General features: G+C 49.1%; 1 protein-coding gene across 16 annotated transcripts in view; it reads right to left on the reverse strand.

The window, feature by feature from the left end:
* Positions 1–22,662, reverse strand: part of TNXB (tenascin XB) — a 687,232-nt gene that overhangs the window by 110,859 nt on the left and 553,711 nt on the right. For all 16 annotated transcript variants that reach the window (XM_069634959.1, XM_069634963.1, XM_069634962.1 and 13 more), the window contains 5 exons: positions 22,082–22,369; positions 18,927–19,214; positions 9,794–10,096; positions 7,366–7,488; positions 6,375–6,518 (listed from right to left, as the gene is read on the reverse strand). In XM_069634959.1, coding sequence (XP_069491060.1) covers positions 6,375–6,518; positions 7,366–7,488; positions 9,794–10,096; positions 18,927–19,214; positions 22,082–22,369 — 1,146 coding nt within the window. The remainder of the gene's footprint in view (positions 1–6,374; positions 6,519–7,365; positions 7,489–9,793; positions 10,097–18,926; positions 19,215–22,081; positions 22,370–22,662) is intronic.

The raw sequence follows: 22,662 nt of genomic DNA on the forward strand, positions 1-22,662 counted from the left end.
GGAGGTATATGAGGGCATGCTGCTGGCTTCCTGGAGGTGGTATATGGGGCATGCTGCTGGCTTCCTGGAGGTGGTATATTGGGCATGCTGATGTCTTCCTGTGGGTGTTATATGGGGGCATGCGGCTGACTTCCTGGCAGTGGTATATGGGCAAGCTGCTTGCTTCCCTGAGGGGGTATATGGGGCATGTTGCTGGCTTTCTGTGTGAGGTATATGGGGCATGCTGCTGGCTTCCTGAAGGGTGTGCATGGGACATGCTGCTGTCATCCTGGAGGGGGTGTATGGGGCATGCTGCTGGCTTCCGGGAGGGGGTATATGGGGCATGCTGCTGCTGGCCTCCTGGAGGGGCTATATGGGCATGATGCTGGCTTCCTGGAAGGGGTATATAGGACATATTTATGGCCAATGGGGGTGGTTTATGGGGCAGGGTGCTGGCTTCTTGGAGGTGGTATATGGGGCATGCTGCTGGCTTCCTGGAGTGCGTATATGGGGCATGCTGCTGGCTTCCTGTTGGGGGTACATGGGGCCTGCAGCTGACTGCCTGGCAGTGGTATATGGGCCATTCTGCTGTCTTCCTGGAGGTGGTATATGGAGCATGCTGCTGGCATCCAGGGGTGCATCATATGGGGCATGATGCTGGCTGCTTGGAGGCGGAATATGAGGCATGGTGCTGGCTTTCTGTAGGGGGTATATCGGGCCTCCTGCTGGCTTCCTATAGGGGTTATATGGGGCAAGCTGCTGGCTTCCTGGAGGTGGTATATGGGGCATGCTGCTGGCTTCCTGGAGGTGGTATATGGGGCATGCTGCTGGCTTCCTGGAGGTGGTATTTTGGGCATGCTGCTGTCTTCCTGTGGGTGTTATATGGGGCATGCTGCTGGCTTCCTGGCAGTTGTATATGGACATGCTGCTGGCTTCCCTGAGAGGATATATGGGGCATTATTCTGGCTTTATGGAGGGGGTATATGGGGCATGCTGCTGGCTTCCTGGAGATGGTATATGGTGAATGCTGCTGGCTTCCTGGAGGTGGTATATGGGGCATGCCTCTGGCTTCCGGGAGGGGGTATATGGGGCATGCTGCTGATGGCTTCCTGGAGGTGGCATATGGGGCATGTTGCTGGCTTCCTGGAGGGGGTACATGGGGCATGCTGCTGGTTTCCTGCTGGGGTTATATGGGGCATGCTGCTGGCTTCTCTGGATGCAGTATATGGGGTATGCTGCTGGCTTCCAGCAGCTGGTAGATGGGGCATGCTGCTGTCTTCCTGTGGGTGTTATATGGGGCATGCTGCTGGCTTCCTGGTAATGGTATATGGGCCTGCTGCTAGCCTTCTGTAGGGGGTATATGGGGCACGCTGCTGGCTTCTTGGATGCAGTATATGGGGTATGCTGCTGACTTCCAGCAGCTGGTAGATGGGGCATGCTGCTGTCTTCCTGTGGGTGTTATATGGGGCATGCTGCTGGCTTCTTGGATGCAGTATATGGGGTATGCTGCTGGCTTCCAGCAGCTGGTAGATGGGGCATGCTGCTGTCTTCCTGTGGGTGTTATATGGGGCATGCAGCTGGCTTCCTGGTAGTGGTATATGGGCCTGCTGCTGGCTTTCTGTAGGGGGTATATGGGGCACGCTGCTGGCTTCTTGGATGCAGTATATGGGGTATGCTGCAGGCTTCCAGCAGCTGGTAGATGGAGCATGCTGCTGTCTTCCTGTGGGTGTTCTATGGGGCATGCTGCTGGCTTCTTGGATGCAGTATATGGGGTATGCTGCTGGCTTCCAGCAGCTGGTAGATGGGGCATGCTGCTGTCTTCCTGTGGGTGTTATATGGGGCATGCTGCTGGCTTCTTGGATGCAGTATATGGGGTATGCTGCTGGCTTCCAGCAGCTGGTAGATGGGGCATGCTGCTGTCTTCCTGTGGGTGTTATATGGGGCATGCTGCTGGCTTCCTGGTAGTGGTATATGGGCCTGCTGCTGGCCTTCTGTAGGGGGTATATGGGGCACGCTGCTGGCTTCTTGGATGCAGCATATGGGGTATGCTGCTGGCTTCCAGCAGCTGGTAGATGGGGCATGCTGCTGTCTTCCTGTGGGTGTTATATGGGGCATGCTGCTGGCTTCTCGATGCAGTATATGGGGTATGCTGCTGGCTTCCAGCAGCTGGTAGATGGGGCATGCTGCTGTCTTCCTGTGGGTGTTATATGGGGCATGCAGCTGGCTTCCTGGTAGTGGTATATGGGCCTGCTGCTGGCTTTCTGTAGGGGGTATATGGGGCACGCTGCTGGCTTCTTGGATGCAGTATATGGGGCATGCTGCTGTCTTCCTGTGGGTGTTATATGGGGCATGCTGCTGGCTTCTTGGATGCAGTATATGGGGTATGCTGCTGGCTTCCAGCAGCTAGTAGATGGGGCATGCTGCTGTCTTCCTGTGGGTGTTATATGGGGCATGCTGCTGGCTTCTTGGATGCAGTATTTGGGGCATGCTGCTGGCTTCCAGCAGCTGGTAGATGGGGCATGCTGCTGTCTTCCTGTGGGTGTTAAATGGGGCATGCTGCTGGCTTTCTGGTAGTGGTATATGGGCCTGCTGCTGGCTTTCTGTAGTGGGTATATGGGGCACGCTGCTGGCTTCTTGGATGCAGTATATGGGGTATGCTGCAGGCTTCCAGCAGCTGGTAGATGGAGCATGCTGCTGTCTTCCTGTGGGTGTTCTATGGGGCATGCTGCTGGCTTCTTGGATGCAGTATATGGGGTATGCTGCTGGCTTCTAGCAGCTGGTAGATGGGGCATGCTGCTGTCTTCCTGTGGGTGTTATATGGGGCATGCTGCTGGCTTCTTGGATGCAGTATATGGGGTATGCTGCTGGCTTCCAGCAGCTGGTAGATGGGGCATGCTGCTGTCTTCCTGTGGGTGTTATATGGGCATGCTGCTGGCTTCCTGGTAGTGGTATATGGGTCTGCTGCTGGCTTTCTGTAGGGGGTATATGGGGCACGCTGCTGGCTTTCTGAAGGGTGTGAATGGGACATGCTGCTGTCATCCTGGAGGGGGTGTATGGGGCATGCTGCTGGCTTCGTGGAGTGGGTATATGGCGCATGCTGTTGGCTTCCTGTAGGGGGTATATCGGGCCTCCTGCTGGCTTCCTATAGGGATTATACGGGGCAAGCTGCTGGCTTCCTGGCGGTGGTATATGGGGCATGCTGCTGGCTTCCTGAAGGGTGTACATGGGGCATGCTGCTGGCTTCTTGGAGAGTGTTTTGACTACGGAGGATAGCTCATGGGCAACGTGCTCGCCTTGGAAGTAAGACGACGGGTGCACCACAAGTACGATCCCCGGGTCTGCGCTATGGGTATATGGGGCATGCGGCTGGCTTACTGGAGGGGGTATATGAGGCATGCTGCTGGCTTCCTGGAGGTGGTATATGGGGCATGCTGCTGGCTTCCTGGAGGGGGTGGTATATGGGGCATGCTGCTGGCTTCCTGGGGGAGGTATATGAGGGCATGCTGCCGGCTTCCTGTGGGTGGTATATGGGGCATGCTGCTGGCTTCCTGGGGAAGGTACATGAGGGCATGCTGCTGGCTTCCTGTGGGTGGTATATGGGGCATGCTGCTGGCTTCCTGGGGGAGGTATATGAGGGCATGCTGCTAGCTTCCTGGGGGTGGTATATGGGGCATGCAACTGGCTTTCTGGGGGAGGTATATGAGGGCATGCTGCCGGCTTCCTGTGGGTGGTATATAGCACATGCTGCTAGCTTCCTGGGGGTGGTATATGGGGCATGCAGCTGGTTCCTGGGGTGGTATATGGGGCATGCTCCTGGCTTCAGGGGGGTGGTATATGAGGGCATGCAGCTGGCTTTCTGGGGGAGGTATATGAGGGCATGCTGCTGGTTCCTGGGGTGGTATATGGGGCATGCTCCTGGCTTCAGGGGGGTGGTATATGAGGGCATGCTGCTGGCTTCCTGTGGGAGGTATATGAGGGCATGCTGCTGGCTTCCTGGGGGTGATATTTGGGGCATGCTGCTGGCTTCCTGGGGGTGGTATATGGGGCATGCTGCTAGCTTCCTGGGGGTGGTATATGGGGCATGCAGCTGACTTCTTGTACGGGGTATATGGGGCATGTTGCTGGCTTCCTGTACGGGGTATATGGGGCATGCTGGCTTCCTGGGGGAGGTATATGAGGGCATGCTGCTGGTTTCCTGGGGTGGTATATGGGGCATGCAGCTGACTTCCTGTACGGGGTATATGGGGCATGCTGCTGGCTTCCTGTACGGGTTATATGGGGCATGCTGCTGGCTTCCTGGGGTGGTATATGGGGCATGCTGCTGGCTTCCTGGGGATGGTATATGGGGCATGCAGCTGGCTTATTGTACGGGGTATATGGGGCATGTTGCTGGCTTCCTGTACGGGGTATATGGGGCATGCTGCTGGCTTCCTGGGGGAGGTATATGAGGGCATGCTGCTGGTTTCCTGGGGGAGGTATGTGAGGGCATGCTGCTGGCTTCCTGGGGTGGTATATGGGGCATGCTGCTGGCTTCCTGGGGTGGTATATGGGGCATGCTGCTGGCTTCCTGGGGTGGTATATGGGGCATGCTGCTGGCTTCCTGTGTCCTTTTTAAACTCATGCTTTTACCTTTGTCATCCTTATGGGAGGACAAGAAGTTAAAACCACATCGTCGGCAAACATTAAAATCCCCATCTTTCCTCCACCCAAAGTGGGGGTATCAGCGCCAGCGGGCATGCTGGTGACGCTTATTGTTGCAAGTATTATATATATATATGTATAGCGTGGAACTGAATTGCTTTACATTATTTGCATAGTTAATCATAAGGATTTTACTGTACACAATTGTGCTATGTCTTGATTATTTGTAATGTAGTTTTGAGTATTGATGTATATGCTGTAACGATGATATGATATTTATTTGCATTTGTAAAGCACTCACACAGCCCGGGGGCATGAGGCATTGTTACAGGAATATTTCTCCTAGTTGCGTATTTATAACGCGCTTAATACCCAGAGGTTTCTAAGCGCGGACCCGGGGATCGAACCTGTGTTGCTTCGTGTTCCAAGGCGAGCACGTTGCTGCTGAGCTATCCTCCCGGCATTTATAACACGCCTATACACAACTGTTTCAAGGCGCAAAGAGGCAAGGAAGGGGGAACAGACAACGATCCTACTAGGCCAGGTGTCATTCAGACCGCGCAAGTGCAGGGGGGAAAGGGAAGGGGGCAGTGCAATAATAAATAGTAAAATAAGTTAGACAGTAAATAAATTAAATAATCAAACAATAGATAAAAGTGCGGCCAGCGTATGTTTTGTTTCTCTATGGATGTGCATTTAGTTTATGGCGCGATGTTTTGTGTATATGTTGCAGTGCTGGCAAACATGATATGGGGCTCACATACGTGTGAGCTGCATGGGTATTAATAGCAACTAGCATTACCTGCCATACATCAGTCGGGTTCCTTGTGCATTTTATTCACACTGAAATGACACCATGTGCACTGTGCAAGACTCCACGCCTTCTGGGCCAAGTCACAGTGCTGCAGGTGCAATTTGCACATGCATGGAATCACAGATGCGCCGCAACTGCAATTTGCACATTTCCACAGAGCTCCGTGAATTGGCCCTGAAGTCAGCTGCAGGCACACTGCTGAGCACTGCACTACCCTGGAGATAACGTGGGAGCCTGTTACATTTACACTGCACATGCCCTTCCCACAACACTGCACTGCGGTGTAATAGCACTGGATTTACACGGGAATTGCACACCAGACACACCACTTGCACTTACCTTTCCCATGATTATCCTCTAAGTACACTGCACACCACCCTTGACAGCAGTGCATTCGGACACACTGGGCTATGCTCACCTACTTGATAATGACACATGCTATACAAAGACGGGCCCGATTCATGGAATATTTGCCTGGTTCAAAGTGACTTTGCATTGCTGAAAAGTGACTTTGCACTGCCAACACTGGAACTGTGCAAAGTGTATTTTTGCAGTGCAAAGTCTGGGAAAAGTCAGCACATAGTCATTTTTGCAGTTCAAAATGACTTTGCCCGGACTTTGCACAGTTCCAGTGTCGGCAGTGCAGAGTCACTTTTCAGCAGTGCAGAGTCACTTTTCAGCAGTGCAAAGTCACTTCGAACCGGGCAAATATTCCATTAATCGGGCCCAATGTGGCTTGTCCGGAGTGACCCCGCGCATGCAGTGTCCCACACTGAAGTACACTGGCGGTCTAATACACATTGTCGACTGTTCTACTGCACTTGTACTGCAACTAGCGCCTAGGTGCCTCTGGGTTTTGTGCGCTGCTAGAAATTTAAAAATGATAAACACTTTGTATGGTTACAGACACATCCTACCTCCCACCATTTGGCGGCCATACCTGTGGTAACGTAGCCCGTCAGGGGTTCGCTCTCCTCGAACCCTCTTATGGACATCACGTTGACCTCGTAGCGGGCTCCTGGCGTGAGCCCCTTGAGCGGCACTTTGGTACTCTTTCCATCCACACTGATGCTCTGGGGCTCCCCTGAAAAGCAAGAATCAAGACATTGCACACCAAAATGAATGGTTACTTAGGGGATACCGCAAGCAGGTGTGGGCCTTAAATAAAATGTTCTACAATGAGCAAGCCCAATGGTACTCCTTTTAGCAAGATCGGAATGATAAAAAGGCTGTGTTATGCCCTTTGGACTTTTTAACATTGACCTGCTGATGTTTGCACAGGGCACTCAATGGATTCCCGCAGTAAAGGCAGCAAACTATCTATTCACAAGCGTAACACAATTAAGCACACAAGAAGACATGTCAAAAATCACAACCCTCTTCAGCAATGGGGCCCTTGGGCAGTGGAGTAACTTTGCTGAAAATGTTGGGGTGGGGGGGACATGACATCTGAAGGAAAGGTGCCCCAGCCAAATGAATGGGGACAAAATGGTGTGCCACGAAAGTTGGGAGGGACACACACCCCTGACCCCCCTAAAATGATGCCCATGCCCTTGGGCCATAAGCCGGTGGGAGATCCAAGGAGACAGAAAGTGGAGCACACAGGCCCTCAACCTCAGGGACATTCACTGGGAGGGGGGGGGGCGGTTGGGGGGTTAACAAGTTGAGCCGTTTCTACACCCACTACAGTAGACCACCAAAGTTCTGGTGTTGTTAATCTTTTCACTCCGGCCACCCCAGAGGCGTGATGGTAAAAAGTGGGGGTAGCGAGACCTCTTTACCACTGCGCAGCGCCTGGACACATTATGAAGAGCACAGGCAATTTTAAGCGCTACAAATGAAAATACATTGCATAAAGGGCTGAGGATGGGGGATGAAGAGAGAGTGAATTGAGTTATCATTACAGTCATCCATTGGGGGGGTTCACTTACCGCCGTCCGCCAGCTGGTAGGAAACTTTGAAGTTGTCTACGGCCATGTAGGGGGGAGACCAGCTGACCACCAGGGAGGTCTCTTGGATGTTCCGGAACTCCAGGTCCCTGGGCGCCTCCAGCTCTGGCAGAAGGATGGCAATGACAAGGGGGATAATGGTTATATGCCAAGGTGCACAAGACAAAAAGATGGCCTAAGGTACTGCATTGATCCCCCCTCCCCCAACACCCTGCACCACAACTGTCGCCCAACCTTTGGGGGTGTCTCTTGCTTTTGTTCCTGACTTCAGCACAGAGAGGCCACCTGAGGACCCCACAAGGGTGGGAAGCCATCTTTTTTTAGCCCTTGTCTAGTCACCATGTTGGAGGGAGGGTTTGGGAAGCTGGACAGACCCTGCATTCATGGACAAGGCAGCTCTCCATCCAAAGAGGTCATTCTGCCCACATGGGACTTGCTTGGGAGCAACCCCCGTCAGGCATTGTGCCTCTACATTCTATTGCCATGGGGTTTCTCCAGGGAAGCCCTGTGGCACAGGACCCTCGTGCCATCCTGTGAAGGGCCACAGAGTCCCCAGGGGCCACTCCGTTTCATCTAGGCTGTGATAGGCCTTCTAATGTGCAGATACTTGGTGATGTGTAATATGGCATGTATTGTAATGTGCCCATTACTCATGGAAAGAACCCCAGAATAGGCTACTGGGGCTAACTCAAGGCAGGCGTGTGCAATGGGTATTCATGGTCCCCTTAATAGCCAGGCATTGCTGCAATCCCACCTGGAAATGCATATCCTGATCTCAGGGTCTAGGTATGAAGAGGTGGGCCAGCAAATAACCCACGTGCAAAGATCCCCTGGGGTTGCCAGCTACTTGGCATGCTGTGGCTATCAGTGGCAGTCACATCACCCAACTTTGCGCTGATGTCACCCACAGGCCAGGCCTGGCTGTACAGGCGAACTGGGACTCACTTTCTAATGAACCTCAATGTCTTGGGAGGATAGCTCAGGGGCAGCGTGCTCGCCTTGGAAGCAAGACGGCACGGAGCAGCACAGGTTCGATCCCCGGTTCCACGCTTAGAAACCTCTGGGTATTAAGAGCGTTATAAATAACCTATCCTATCATATGATGAAAACGAAATCACGAGGGCAAACATCTTCAGCAATGTTTAGTTTAAGAGAACCAACCCTCACGTGCTCCCCCCCCAGAGTCCTCAATCTATGGATTCAAAGTGGCATCGAAGCACATGATAACGTGTAGGTGTGCACAGTGCCACTGAGGCTGTATCACTTATTCAACTTCAAAAGCCCCAATCAATATCCCTCCTCTTCATTGATTGCTATAAGACCCATAATCCTTATTACTGTGTTTACTGTAACTAGGAAACTAGTCCAAGCCTAGCCTGATCCCCATTTGGGTTCTTTGCAAGAATTTTGCGTTGTCCGCTTATGCCATAGGAAAATAATATGCCCAAAAATCAGACTGGGTGGTACCTATCTAGCAATCAGTGGCATGTTTCTGTGCCATATGTAGTGCGCTGCTAGGTCTGTAAAAAGATTTGGGGCTATGCTAATTGCGGAACTCGGGGCTAGCTAGCCTTTTGGTTGTAGCCCCTGAGCTTCTATATGTCGGGACTCGGGGCTAGCTAGCCTTTTGGTTGTAGCTCCTGAGCTTCTATATGTCGGGACTCGGGGCTAGCTAGACTTTTGGTTGTAGCTCCTGAGCTTCTATATGTCGGGACTCGGGGCTAGCTAGCCTTTTGGTTGTAGCCCCTGAGCTTCTATATGTCGGGACTCGGGGCTAGCTAGCCTTTTGGTTGTAGCTCCTGAGCTTCTATATGTTGGGACTCGGGGCTAGCTAGCCTTTGGGTTGTAGCCCCTGAGCTTCTATATGTCGGGACTCGGGGTTAGCTAGCCTTTTGGTTGTAGCCCCTGAACTACCATCCGGGGCTGTAGCTGCCCCTAGCAGCGCTTCGTTTGCAGTACACTATTGAGCCAGGGGTGAGCTGGAATGGAGCAGCACCCAATATCACACAGCGGCCACCGCTCCAGCGGTAGACATTGGCAGCCAAGTCCTTTGCACCTCAGGTGGACCTGCACCTACGTGTAAATACCGGTAGACCTTGCAGGAAGAAACAGCCTGTACTTCAGCCGTTTGCCATGTCCTCGGAACAGTTAATTGTTACGGCTGGCAGTAATACACCCTGGGCGGCTTAATACCACATGGGTGGGGTAATAGTTCAGGGTATTACCGCGAGTGAACATTTAATGACATTTCAAATGCAGGGAATGGGAGGGAGAGGTTTGTAAATGTATTTCTGTTGCTTCTACCAATGGCTGTCGTGAAACTGACAACACGTCTACAAGCATGACAAGTAATTGGCTTTCAAGACCACAAAGGTGCCTTCTTCAAAGACTGATTACTGTGCAGGATTACCCAGTCGACTGGTGCGTCCCACGGTGTTGAGGTCAGCTCTTTTCTGGCCCCTCTGGAGGCCACTGAGGGTGAAGGTATACTCGGTGCTGGGCTGTAGGCCTCCGATGGGTGCGGTCCGGGCGTCGCCTACCAGCAGCATCTCCCTAGAGGGGGCCAAGCCCTGTGAATCCACGTACTGGACCAGGAAGGAGTCAAAGGCCCCCTCAGAGGCATCCCAGGAGAGCTGGACGGAGTGCGGACCCACGTCAGACAGGTAGAGGTCATCCAACATGGCTGCCTGCTGGCCCACGGCCTCTGGAAAAGCTGGAGGGGAGCAACAACAGAGAGGCTCAGGCGAGACATAACATGGGCTACGTGAAATGGAGGGAGAGAGAGAGAGGAATTGAGGAAGAAAGGAGGTGAGGAAGGCGGGGAGAGAGGAAGGAAAATAGAAAGGAGAAGGGAGGAGGGAGGGAAGGAGGTAGGGAGAGAGGAAAGGAGAAGGCGGGCGGAAGGAAGGGAGGTATGGAGGGAAGGAAGGAAAAGGAAGAGATCAAGGGAGAAGAAGAAGAAAGGGAGGGAGAGAAGAAGGGAAGACGGAAGGAAGAAATTAATTGAGGGAGAGAGAAAAAGGCAGGAAGGGAGGGGGAGGAAATGATGGAAGAAATACAAAATAAATAGAAGAATCAAAGAGATGCAGACGAAAAAACGAATTCGAACAGCAACAACAAGAGGGAAATACACAAAATCATAGAGGGAGGACAAGAAAGAAAGAAAGAAAGAAAGAAAGAAAGAAAGAAAGAAAGAAAGAAAGAAAGAAAGAAAGAAGTGAATACCAACAGGCAAAGATTGAAAGAAACTGTACAATATCAACCAGAGGAGAAAGAACAAGAAAGAAACGAAGAAGCATAGAAAGGGATACATATTAAAACAGGAAGAACTAAACAAAGATATCAAAATGAAGGAGTGGACAAAATAAAAATAAAGTGATCAAAGAGAGAAAGAAAGAAAGAAGGATATTAACAGGAAAGGAACCAAATGTGAGCAGAGAAAGAAAGAAAGAAAGAAAGAAAGAAAGAAAGAAAGAAAGAAAGAAAGAAAGAAAGAAAGAAAGAAAGAAAGAAAGAAAGAAAGAAAGAAAGAAAACAAACAACATCAAAGCGAGGAAGGACGAACTGGATCAGTGGGTGAGCAAAGAGAAACGAATGAAAAGGGATCAAACCAAAAGAAAGAAAGAGGTTAATATCAACTGATAAAAAGACAAAGAAACAAAGACAAAGATGAAAAAGAACAGCAAAGAAAGAGATCAAAATCTAAGAGGAAGAAGTAAATGAAGGGATCGAAAGGGATCAAAATCAAGGGGCAGAAGAATGAAGGAAAAATAATGAGAAGGAAAGAAAGGGATTAAAATATAAGATGGTCATAAACAAAGGAAGAATTGTAGTGAGGAAAGTGGAAAGTGGAATGAAGAGAAGAATAAGAGTAAAATGTAAAGTAGCCAAGAAAGAGAAAACAGAAGAAATATTGGAAGAACAGAGAGAGAGTTCAATGGATATAAGAGAAAGGGAGATGAGAAAGAGAAGAAAGATGAAATGACAGATGGTGGGAAGAGAATACAGCATGGAGTAAGTAGACAGAAAGTAGAGAGAGAAGGGGAAAGTCAACAAGAACAGGTAAAACGGCATTCAGGAGTCAAAGAATACTATAGGATGAGGAGCGAGAGAGTAGAATGAGGAAAAGGTAATAGAAGGGAAACTACGGGGCAACAGGGAAATTGAGATGTTATTGAAATAGATGGAGGGAGAGTGGGAAGGGGGGCATAGAACAAATAATAATCAGAAGAAACACCACTAAAGAAGGATGGAGAAGAATATACGTGGAAGACAGAGGCGCAGAAAGAGAGCGCAACAGAGAAAATAGAGAAGGAAAGAGGACTGGGGAACGAGAGGGAAGTAGGGCGAGAGGAAATATGTGGGGAGTACGATGGGGAGAGAAGGGTAAAGGTCAAGGAAGAACATATTTAGTAAAAAGACAAGGGGGTGAGAGGGAAGGAGGATTAAGGTGAGAGAGAGCAACAGAAGATGAGAATGAGAGGATATTGGTAAGAGGACCCATCATGACACAGGTACGTGCAGCCCCAATACTCCTGGGGAGGAGGACATCTTTAGGCTAAAGGATAATAGACGTTTAGGTTATGCATCTCATCATACATGGTGTCCACCCTGCCCAAAGGTGGCTGCCCCTCTACACTGGAGTAGAGGGAAAGTGTGACTAGAAGCGAGGGAACATGAAGGCGGTCCTGTGAAGAAACATCACAATGATAAGACACTACTGGCAATGACTGGGCCTGGACAACCACCGCTCCCACCTCCTTCTAGCACACTGGCGTTTGTAGCCTTCTGGAGGTGGTCAACTAAAAGAGAAATGAGACAGGTACAAGGCTATCTAGACAAAACAAAAAAGTTAGCGTTAGAGTCCTCTTGAGCAGGGGCAAATGTCGCGTGGCTTCTGATCCAGGACTGGGCTGGTGTTCACCATGGATGTCTGCTAGAGCGCTCCTGTCCTCTGCCAATACACAAGGGGGATGTGACATGGTATGTGCAGGTCTGTTGACCCACCGTTATGTTTAGTATATAGTGTGTACACTTTACATGTTAAATACTCCCCCAGTGTGTGGAGTGGCCATTACAGATGCAAATATCAGAATGACTACATCAGCGAAAGATCCGGACACCAGAAGGAGCCGCAATGAGGCTGATGTAGAGTGTGGACCAAAGACAATCCTGGGTTCCACTGGTGGAAAAAGACCTCCTTCTCAAGTATAGACTTTCTGGCTTCTCACCGGTGGATTCCCGGAGGCAAGCTGGTGAAATACCCGCTGGTGGATTCCCAGAGGAAAGCTGGTGGAATACCCGCTGGTGGATTCCCGAGGCAAGCTGGTGGAATACCTGCTGGTGGATTCCCGAGGCAAGCTGGTGGAATACCCGCTGGTGGATTCCCGGAGGAAAGCTGGTTAAATACCTGCTGGTGGATTCCCAGAGGCAAGCTGGTGGAATACCCGCTGGTGGATTCCCAGAGGAAAGCTGGTGAAATACCCGCTGGTGGATTCCCAGAGGAAAGCTGGTGGAATACCAGCTGGTGGATTCCCGAGGCAAGCTGGTGGAATACCTGCTGGTGGATTCCCGGAGGAAAGCTGGTTAAATACCTGCTGGTGGATTCCCAGAGGCAAGCTGGTGGAATACCCGCTGGTGGATTCCCAGAGGAAAGCTGGTGAAATACCCGCTGGTGGATTCCCAGAGGAAAGCTGGTGGAATACCAGCTGGTGGATTCCCGAGGCAAGCTGGTGGAATACCCGCTGGTGGATTCCCAGAGGAAAGCTGGTGAAATACCTGCTGGTGGATTCCCAGCTGCAAGCTGGTGGAATACCCGCTGGTGGATTCCCAGAGGAAAGCTGGAGAAATACCCACTGGTGGATTCCCAGAGGAAAGCTGGTGGAATACCCACTGGTGGATTCCCAGAGGAAAGCTGGTGGAATACCCGCTGGTGGATTCCCGGAGGCAAGCTGGTGGAATACCAGCTGGTGGATTCCCGAGGCAAGCTGGTGGAATACCTGCTGGTGGATTCCCGGAGGAAAGCTGGTTAAATACCTGCTGGTGGATTCCCAGAGGCAAGCTGGTGGAATACCCGCTGGTGGATTCCCAGAGGAAAGCTGGTGAAATACCCGCTGGTGGATTCCCAGAGGAAAGCTGGTGGAATACCAGCTGGTGGATTCCCGAGGCAAGCTGGTGGAATACCCGCTGGTGGATTCCCAGAGGAAAGCTGGTGAAATACCTGCTGGTGGATTCCCAGCTGCAAGCTGGTGGAATACCCGCTGGTGGATTCCCAGAGGAAAGCTGGAGAAATACCCACTGGTGGATTCCCAGAGGAAAGCTGGTGGAATACCCGCTGGTGGATTCCCAGAGGAAAGCTGGTGAAATACCCGCTGGTGGATTCCCAGAGGAAAGCTGGTGGAATACCCGCTGGTGGATTCCCGGAGGCAAGCTGGTGGAATACCAGCTGGTGGATTCCCGAGGCAAGCTGGTGGAATACCTGCTGGTGGATTCCCGGAGGAAAGCTGGTTAAATACCTGCTGGTGGATTCCCAGAGGCAAGCTGGTGGAATACCCGCTGGTGGATTCCCAGAGGAAAGCTGGTGAAATACCCGCTGGTGGATTCCCAGAGGAAAGCTGGTGGAATACCAGCTGGTGGATTCCCGAGGCAAGCTGGTGGAATACCCGCTGGTGGATTCCCAGAGGAAAGCTGGTGAAATACCTGCTGGTGGATTCCCAGCTGCAAGCTGGTGGAATACCCGCTGGTGGATTCCCAGAGGAAAGCTGGAGAAATACCCGCTGGTGGATTCCCGGAGGAAAGCTGGTGATATACCCACTGGTGGATTCCCAGAGGAAAGCTGGTGAAATACCCGCTGGTGGATTCCCAGAGGAAAGCTGGTGGAATACCCGCTGGTGGATTCCCGGAGGAAAGCTGGTGGAATACCCGCTGGTGGATTCCCAGAGGAAAGCTGGTGAAATACCCGCTGGTGGATTCCCAGAGGAAAGCTGGTGGAATACCCGCTGGTGGATTCCCAGAGGAAAGCTGGTGAAATACCCGCTGGTGGATTCCCAGAGGAAAGCTGGTGGAATACCCGCTGGTGGATTCCCGGAGGAAAGCTGGTGAAATACCCGCTGGTGGATTCCCAGAGGCAAGCTGGTGGAATACCCGCTGGTGGATTCCCAGAGGCAAGCTGGTGGAATACCCGCTGGTGGATTCCCGGAGGCAAGCTGGTGGAATACCCGCTGGTGGATTCCCGGAGGAAAGCTGGTGAAATACCCGCTGGTGGATTCCCAGAGGCAAGCTGGTGGAATACCCGCTGGTGGATTCCCAGAGGCAAGCTGGTGGAATACCCGCTGGTGGATTCCCGGAGGCAAGCTGGTGGAATACCCGCTGGTGGATTCCAAGAGGAAAGCTGGTGGAATACCCGCTGGTGGATTCCCAGAGGCAAGCTGGTGGAATACCCGCTGGTGGATTCCCAGAGGCAAGCTGGTGGAATACCCGCTGGTGGATTCCCGGAGGCAAGCTGGTGGAATACCCGCTGGTGGATTCCAAGAGGAAAGCTGGTGGAATACCCGCTGGTGGATTCCCAGAGGCAAACTGGTGGAATACCCGCTGGTGGATTCCAAGAGGCAAGCTGGTGGAATACCCGCTGGTGGATTCCCGGAGGCAAGCTGGTGGAATACCCACTGGTGGATTCCAAGAGGAAAGCTGGTGGAATACCCGCTGGTGGATTCCCGGAGGCAAGCTGGTGGAATACCCGCTGGTGGATTCCCGGAGGAAAGCTGGTGATATACCCACTGGTGGATTCCTGGAGGAAAGTTAGTGGAATACCCACCGGTGGTCCTTGGGTCAGTGGTAAATCTGCCATTCTCTTTTGCCTTGGGTCCTGTGGATTGTCAACGGAAGGGACAGCCATTGGCAGACATTCCACCAGCTTTCCTCTGGGATCCACCAGTGGAAAGCCATAAAATCCCTAACGTACACGTGAGGTCTTTTTCCACCGGTGTAAACCCGGAGGATTGTCCCTACTCCAAACTCCAAATCGGCCTCTATGTCTGCATTGCAACTGCTGAGAAATACACAGCCCACTGCAGTAAGTGTAGCACAGAAATGTGTAGATTTAGTCAAATTGGTCATTATTTGTGAAATTAGCTGTCAGATTAAATGGCAACATTTAGTAAGAAAGCACCAGTATACTAGAATGAGGTGGCACGCAAAATGGTTACATTTAGTAAGAAAGCGCGAGGATACTAGAATGAGGTGGCACGCAAAATGGTTAAATTTAGTAAGAAATCGCTAGAATACTAGAATGAGGTGGCACCAAAATGGTTAAATTTAGTAATAAAGCAGCAGGATACTAGAATGAGGTGGCACGCAAAATGGTTACATTTAGTCTGAAAGCAGTAGGATACTAGAATGAGGTGACATGCGGTTACATTTAGTAAGAAAGCACCAGGTACTCGAATGAAGTGGCATGCGGTTACATTTAGTAAGAAAGCACCAGGTACTAGAATGAAGTGGCATGCGGTTACATTTAGTAAGAAAGCACCAGGATACTAGAATGAGCTGGCATGCGGTTAGATTTAGTTATAAAGCGCCAGGATTCTAAAATGAGGTGGCACGCAAAATGGTTACATTTGGTAAGAAAGCACCAGAATACTAGAATGAGGTGGCACGCAAAATTATTACATTTAGTAAGAAAGCACCAGGATAATAGAATGAGGTGGCACGCAAAATGGTTACATTTATTAAGAAAGCGCCAGGATACTAGAATCAGCTGGCATACGGTTACATTTAGTAAGAAAGGACCAGGATATGAGAATGAGCTGGCATGCGGTTACATTTAGTAAGAAAGCACTAGGATACTAGAATGAGGTGGCACGCAAAATGGTTACATTTCGTAAGAAAGCGCCAGGATACTAGAAAGAGGTGGCACGCAAAATGGTTACATTTAGTAATAAAGCGCCAGGATACTAGAATGAGGTGGCACGCAAAATGGTTACCAATAGTAAGAAAGCGCCAGGATACTAGAATGAGGTGGCACGCAAAATGGTTACATTTAGTAAGAAAGCGCCAGGATACTAGAATGAGGTGGCACGCAAAATGGTTACATTTAGTAAGAAAGCACCAGGATACTAGAATGAGGTGGCACGCAAAATGATTACATTTAGTAAGAAAGCACCAGGATACTAGAATGAGCTGGCATGCGGTTACATTTAGTAAGAAAGCACTAGGATACTAGAATTAGGTGGCACGCAAAATGGTTACATTTATTAAGAAAGCGCCAGGATACTAGAATGAGCTGGCATGCGGTTACATTTAGTAAGAAAGCACCAGGATACAAGAATGAGGTGGCACGCAAAATGGTTCCATTTAGTGAACAGGGTCCAGGATATGATGTTCTCTAGCAGAGGAAACAGTGGCATCTCCAGGCTCCTTCCAATGACTGCATGTGTACTGGAGGAAAGAGCCCAACAGATTTCACATCTGTCTTGTTTGGCTCGTTCCTCGGATTCTGGCCCATTTGCGGGGCAGATCAGAGAGTCACTGCATGCATGTGGTGAAAGGCACGCACACCTGGAACCTGCTCTGGGTTCCCTACCTTTCAGGATGTGTTTTAGTTTCCCAACCCTTTAATGGCGCTCATGCGCTGAATACAGAGTGGACTCTACCATCATGTCTAACATGGCGGCCGTCATTGGCCCATTCATTTCAAGGTATTGCGCCGGGTTCCTGCTAGTGCAACAGTCACTGGCGAATGATGTGTTTTCGCCACGGCGGTTTCACGTCTACCTTTTAAACGTGCTGTTTTCGCCGTGGAAAATGGCAGTGGAGAAAACACGGGGATCCATCAGTAGATATTTAGGCATTTCACAGCCATTAGAATGATCTGACTCCCAGGAACATACAAATCCGGCATGTTCTAAATTCACCCGCTCCTGGGGATCAGAGCAGACGCTCCTGGGGATCAGAGCAGAGGATATGACTTTGGATATTCCGGGGTTTGCCAGTGGACAGATTTTTAGGAAGTTCCATTGAAAGTATAGGGACTTTTAGCGCAGATGGCTTTTCCTGGGGGGTGCCCGAGCCTGGAGCACTCGCATACTCAGTGCCCCTGTTATACCACACACTGTTGCCACCAGGGGTGTTGCTAGGTCTGGAACAGATCAGGGGCTAAGCTAATGTAGGGACTGGCGGGATTCAGGGCTAGCTATATCCTTTTGTTTATAGCCCCTAAGCTTCTATACGGGGCTACAACCAAAAGACCCGGGGCTATAGTCCCCTTAGCCCCCCCTAGCAATGCCTCTGGTTGCCACTTGCATGGTCTCTTGGTGCTCGGGTGGATCTGCAATGGGAGTGGGTTGGGGATTTGTTAGTCGGGTTGAGAGGGAGAAGAGAAAGTGAACTCAGATGTGCTGTTGGCAGCTTCAGTTTGGAGAAACCGGACACTGAGCGTTGGCGCGTTTTCGGTCATTAGCCGTCATTTGGTGTTGAGGTTTCAAGTCTTTGCCCATTCGAATGAACCTGATATTAAGCTTGGTTTGTAATAACTGAGTTACCTCCATCAAACAAAGTGGTCAATTTAATATATGGGTCAGTGATATTAGAGTTTTCTTTGTAGTACAAAATGGCGGCCTTTGGTCAGCAGGGTCTATAATACTTCAATCAACTGTTTATACAAAATGGGGGCTTTTAGTAAGAGTGTCGGAGACACTGAAAATAGCTCTGGCAATGTAGATGTCAGACTTTTGCAAGGCAATCCCAAGAAAATGGAATAAGATATTTCATAACAAAAGATGGCATTACATTTTGATTTTGAGCCATTTATAATGCGCTAGGAATGGACTAAACCGTATGATGGTGCAGATGACATCAAAGAAAGCCAGTTACCAAAATTGTGTAAAAACATTACATCCCAACTTCGGAACCAAATAGGTTCCTAACAGACACAGAAATGGACTGATTTTTATTTAAACAAGAACGATTTTTGAGCCTTACGAAACTTGGAGAGTGAGTCAAGAGTCCTCATTTCCCTACTTATGCTATTCCAAAGGCATTTCGCAAAACAGGCCAAACATTTTGGAAGGAGCTTCATCATGCAAAATGTCAGCTGTCAGTATTAAAGGCCTTGGAGTTTGGAATTAGCCATGTTATATTAATTTGCCTTGTTTACCGTTACAAGGTTTTTAGGTGGAATTATCACAGTTTTAGTATCACAACTTGTACGAAAGTCCCTGAATACTGAAATCATAGTTTGCATATGAAATATAGAAATATCCTGGACAGGTTAGGGGAGCTGTAAATACTAAAATACTGACACTGCGGAAAGAAGAAAACAACGGATGATACAGGAAGAAATCTGGAAGAAAACACAAATTAAGGGTTTGTAGGTAGGAAGTAATGCCTCCAAGGCTAAGGAGCGTGTGTACGAAATGTAGACAAGTCTACGCTGGAAACCTCAGATCAAACTCCACTCTCGTTGTGCCTCCCGTAAACCAAGTCAAGCTTTTCCTGAAAAAGAAAGAGGGAATAAAGTAGGTCAACACCCCGCTGCAGCGGACTACCTGTGGTGGCTTCCGTAGATACAGCTTTAGTGCGCCTGTTCCGGGAAATACCATAGAGATTAAATTTGTACTTCCTGGATGGTAGAAGACCAGCGACAGTGGTGGTATGGTGGTCCCCCTCAATGACCAGCTCCTGGATCTGACCATCGGCATCCCTGTACTGAATGACAAAAGAGTCAAAGTCGCCGTCCTCGATGGTCCAGGTCAGCTGCAGGGAATCCTTGGTGATATCGGACACAAAAAACTCCCCCAGCTTGGGCGAGAGGCTAATGGCTTTCTCTGGTGGCGCTGGAAGGAAAGAGCACAGAGTTAATATCTTCCGTGCACCAACAGAGAGTTCGGTCATAGTTGGCCGCTCGCCCTACCCAGTGCTAATAAAGGGTTTGGGGAATATGAGGTAAGAGCCGGCATCAAAGAGAACTCACCAAAGCCCAGATGATGCTATAATTGGGATAGAAACACTGACACACATTTCCTGGCATTGGTTGAATCCTTGCCTGAATAAATTAGCCTGAAATCATAAATTCATGGTTATGGTGCTTTTGCTCAACGACCACCTGGTGAGTAGGCCCTACCACTCCGGGGAGTGTTCCTCCCCCAAGAAAACCAACAAACACAATTCCAGTTGTTTGGCACAAGGTAAAAGAGGTCAGACATTTCATTGGTCCAGAGAAAACGGAAAATAAATGTGATATTGAAATAGAACTGTAAATGAACCTGCAGCCACATACATGAGGTGTGACTTAAGTGAGAAATAAGTGCATGGTGTGGGAAGAGAGAAGGGGAAAGAGGAGAAGGATTGTGAGAGGGAGTGAAAGAGTGGAAAGAATGAGCAGAAAATGAGAATTGGGTCAGAAGCATTAAAAATAAGTAGACAGAGAATTAATTATATAGGTGAAATATAGGTGAAATGGAAAGGAGAAGTTAATAAGAACATCTCTTAAAGAGAGAACAAGAAAGTAGTAAATTAGACATGAGAACAATGGGAGAAAAACAAATTGAAACAAAAAAGAGAAAACATGAATGAAAGAAAATAGATAAAAATGGAAAAAGAAGAACCAATGAAAGAAAGATAAAGCACGAAAGAGAGACAGGAAAAAGCACAATGCACAAAAAAGAATGAGTACAAGCAAGACAGTGGGAATGAAAACACAAACTGTACCATTTGAAAATAAATGTGAGTTGTATGTGGGAGGGCACCAACGTGAGCACGTATGTGCTGTTGGGTAATTCAATTTTTGCAAGGGGGAATGAAAAAGTAAACAGTAAAATAAGGCAAAATCACCTTTAGTCTTTACTTTTACTCTACACTTGGCAAAAAAGTGAACGCTGCCTGCAAATTATGTTTAGCAGGCTGCGTTTCAAAAGCGATTCCTATGGAATCCGCCTGCTCATTAGCACGTGATAAATGCAGGTGGACTCCATAAGAATCCATTTGTTTTACGCCATCATATAAATCTCATGCAGGTGTAAAACAAAGTGCTCACGCAAGACGGAGGAGGAAAGCGTAGCCTAGATGTTAACTCTTCCGCCCTCTGTCAGCAGGAAAACGGACTAGAGTGGAAAATGAGCGCGTTGCTTTCACGTTTTCATTTTATGCTCCAGATCGTTCTAAAAGACCCCTAAAGAGTCAAAGACAGGTAACAATAAGGGGAAAAAGAAAATAAAGCAAGGACCAGAAAGGAAGCAATGAACCACTCGGACCAGAATGATGAGGATTGATAATAAATAGTAACTAAAAGCAGAAATAAGGAAAAGGAACAGCAACAAAAATATAAAGATAACAACAGAAGGCAATGAGCTTAAAAATCAGACAGAACAAACAGGAATTAGAACAAACAATACATAAATCCAATCCATGATACAAGCACTACAATATTTAAATAGAAAAATAAATAACATGACAGAAAAGTGAGATAATCATGAAAGATGGGTGACTTGAAATAATAATGCAAAAACATGACGAAAATCACAGAAGAATGATAAAAGCAGTGGGAAAAGTAAATAATCCACATGTAGAAAAATAAATAGAAACAGAGAAAAAAGGTATTTGAGAAAATGTAGACGATTTAGAGACTAAGGTCGGAGCCGGTGTGAAACCATCTTCACCTGAGAAGTAGATTGAGTTGCGCCCCCGGACATGTTATTACCCAATTTCCCAGAAAATGATCTGTTATGGCATTAAACTGTTACACCAATTGCAACTTCCCCTTTTTACATGGATCAAATCAAGCAAGATGGCGGTAGCGATGAAAAGCAAGGTAAGGCATTGACATGTCACTGACATGGAGCCTGGCCTGAGAACTTGTTTGAAAAAAAAGCTCCTGACCAGACAAAGGCAACCAGAAAAAGCAAAGCGGATGGCTAGAGAGGTGGATGGCAAGAGCGTAGAAGAGACTTTTTGAGATCCCACCCGGCCAGCCCTAGATAAAGAAGTTTTCTTTATTAGCACAAAGACTGGAAAAGCAGAGCCCATGCTTTCATCCGGTTCTAAGGGCGAAGTCCCCAAACCATCAAGAAGAAAACAATCCTTTAATCACACACCAAATGTTCTGGGATAAATCACAGAGTATGGAAACAAATCCCAAATTTCTAAGCATTCTGTAAATTTGGGATACCAGGCATATACTCCTGGCAAGAAGAGAGGTGATACAAGCAGACATGGTATACCTTTGGAACAATATAGAGAAAATATATTCGAGTTGCTGAAGGGAAAAGTATTGTACTTGGGGGGAGCGGGAGAATATCTTTTGCCTTGGAGGAGATATAGGTATACTTTGTTCCAAATGCTATGAGTTTGCCCATTTCCTGAGGCTCAATCGGGCTTGGAAATTTGTGCAAAGCTGCAACTTTCCCGCAAACTCAGGCCTGATTGAGCTTTAAAACTTCTAAGCTTTCTTCCAACAGTCATTGCAGAAGGCAGAGCTTTGAGAACTCTCCAAATCTCAACTCTGCTTTTGCTTGAGAAAGCAAAGAGAATATTGCTGCGGCGGATGAAGAGAATGGGAAGCCAAGCGATAAGCAGATGACAACAGACGCCCTTCACATGGAAGAGCTCCCGGCAAGCTGTGGGACTTGCACTGCAAAGCGATGGGTTCATCATCTGCACTACAAATCCCTTTGGAAGCCGACTGCTTGGGGTGGGCTGTGAATACCTGTGGTGGCTTCTGCTGACACTGCCTTTGTGCGCCTGTCCCCGGAGATGCCGTAGAGGCTGAACTTGTATTTCTTGGCGGGCTTAAGGCCCACAATCCTGGCAGTGCGGAAATCCCCGTCCACAGTCAGCTCCCTGGGCGTTCCATCGGCGTCCCTGTACTGAATGAGGAAAGAGCCGAAGACCCCTTCCTCGACGTCCCAGGAGAGTTGGAGGGAGTCCTTGGTGATGTCAGAGACGGACAGGTCCCCCAGCTTGGGAGGCTGGGTGGTTGCCTTCTCCAGTGTTGCTGGAATGGGGGGGAAAAGAGATTACAATTTTGTGGAGTTAGAACTAGAGCAGACCACAGATCTAAAGACCAATACAAGCTTTCCAGGTTGCCATTTCTCCACCTGAAGCAGCCAAAACGGGTTCTCTGTGTGGTGTGGTGGTCCCACCCGAAAAATTGACCCTTAAGGCCTGTAGGCCTTCCGATGCCTCAAAGAATGCAGGATTTCATAACTTTTGGTGGACTGAAATGTAAGGGGAAGTATCGCATTCATGATAGGTAGATGGATGTTTGACCTGATGCAAGCCAGCAGA

Source organism: Ambystoma mexicanum, chromosome 13, assembly GCF_040938575.1.
Source record: "Ambystoma mexicanum isolate Mex_15411 chromosome 13, UKY_AmexF1_1, whole genome shotgun sequence".
NCBI classification, from domain to species: domain Eukaryota; kingdom Metazoa; phylum Chordata; class Amphibia; order Caudata; family Ambystomatidae; genus Ambystoma; species Ambystoma mexicanum.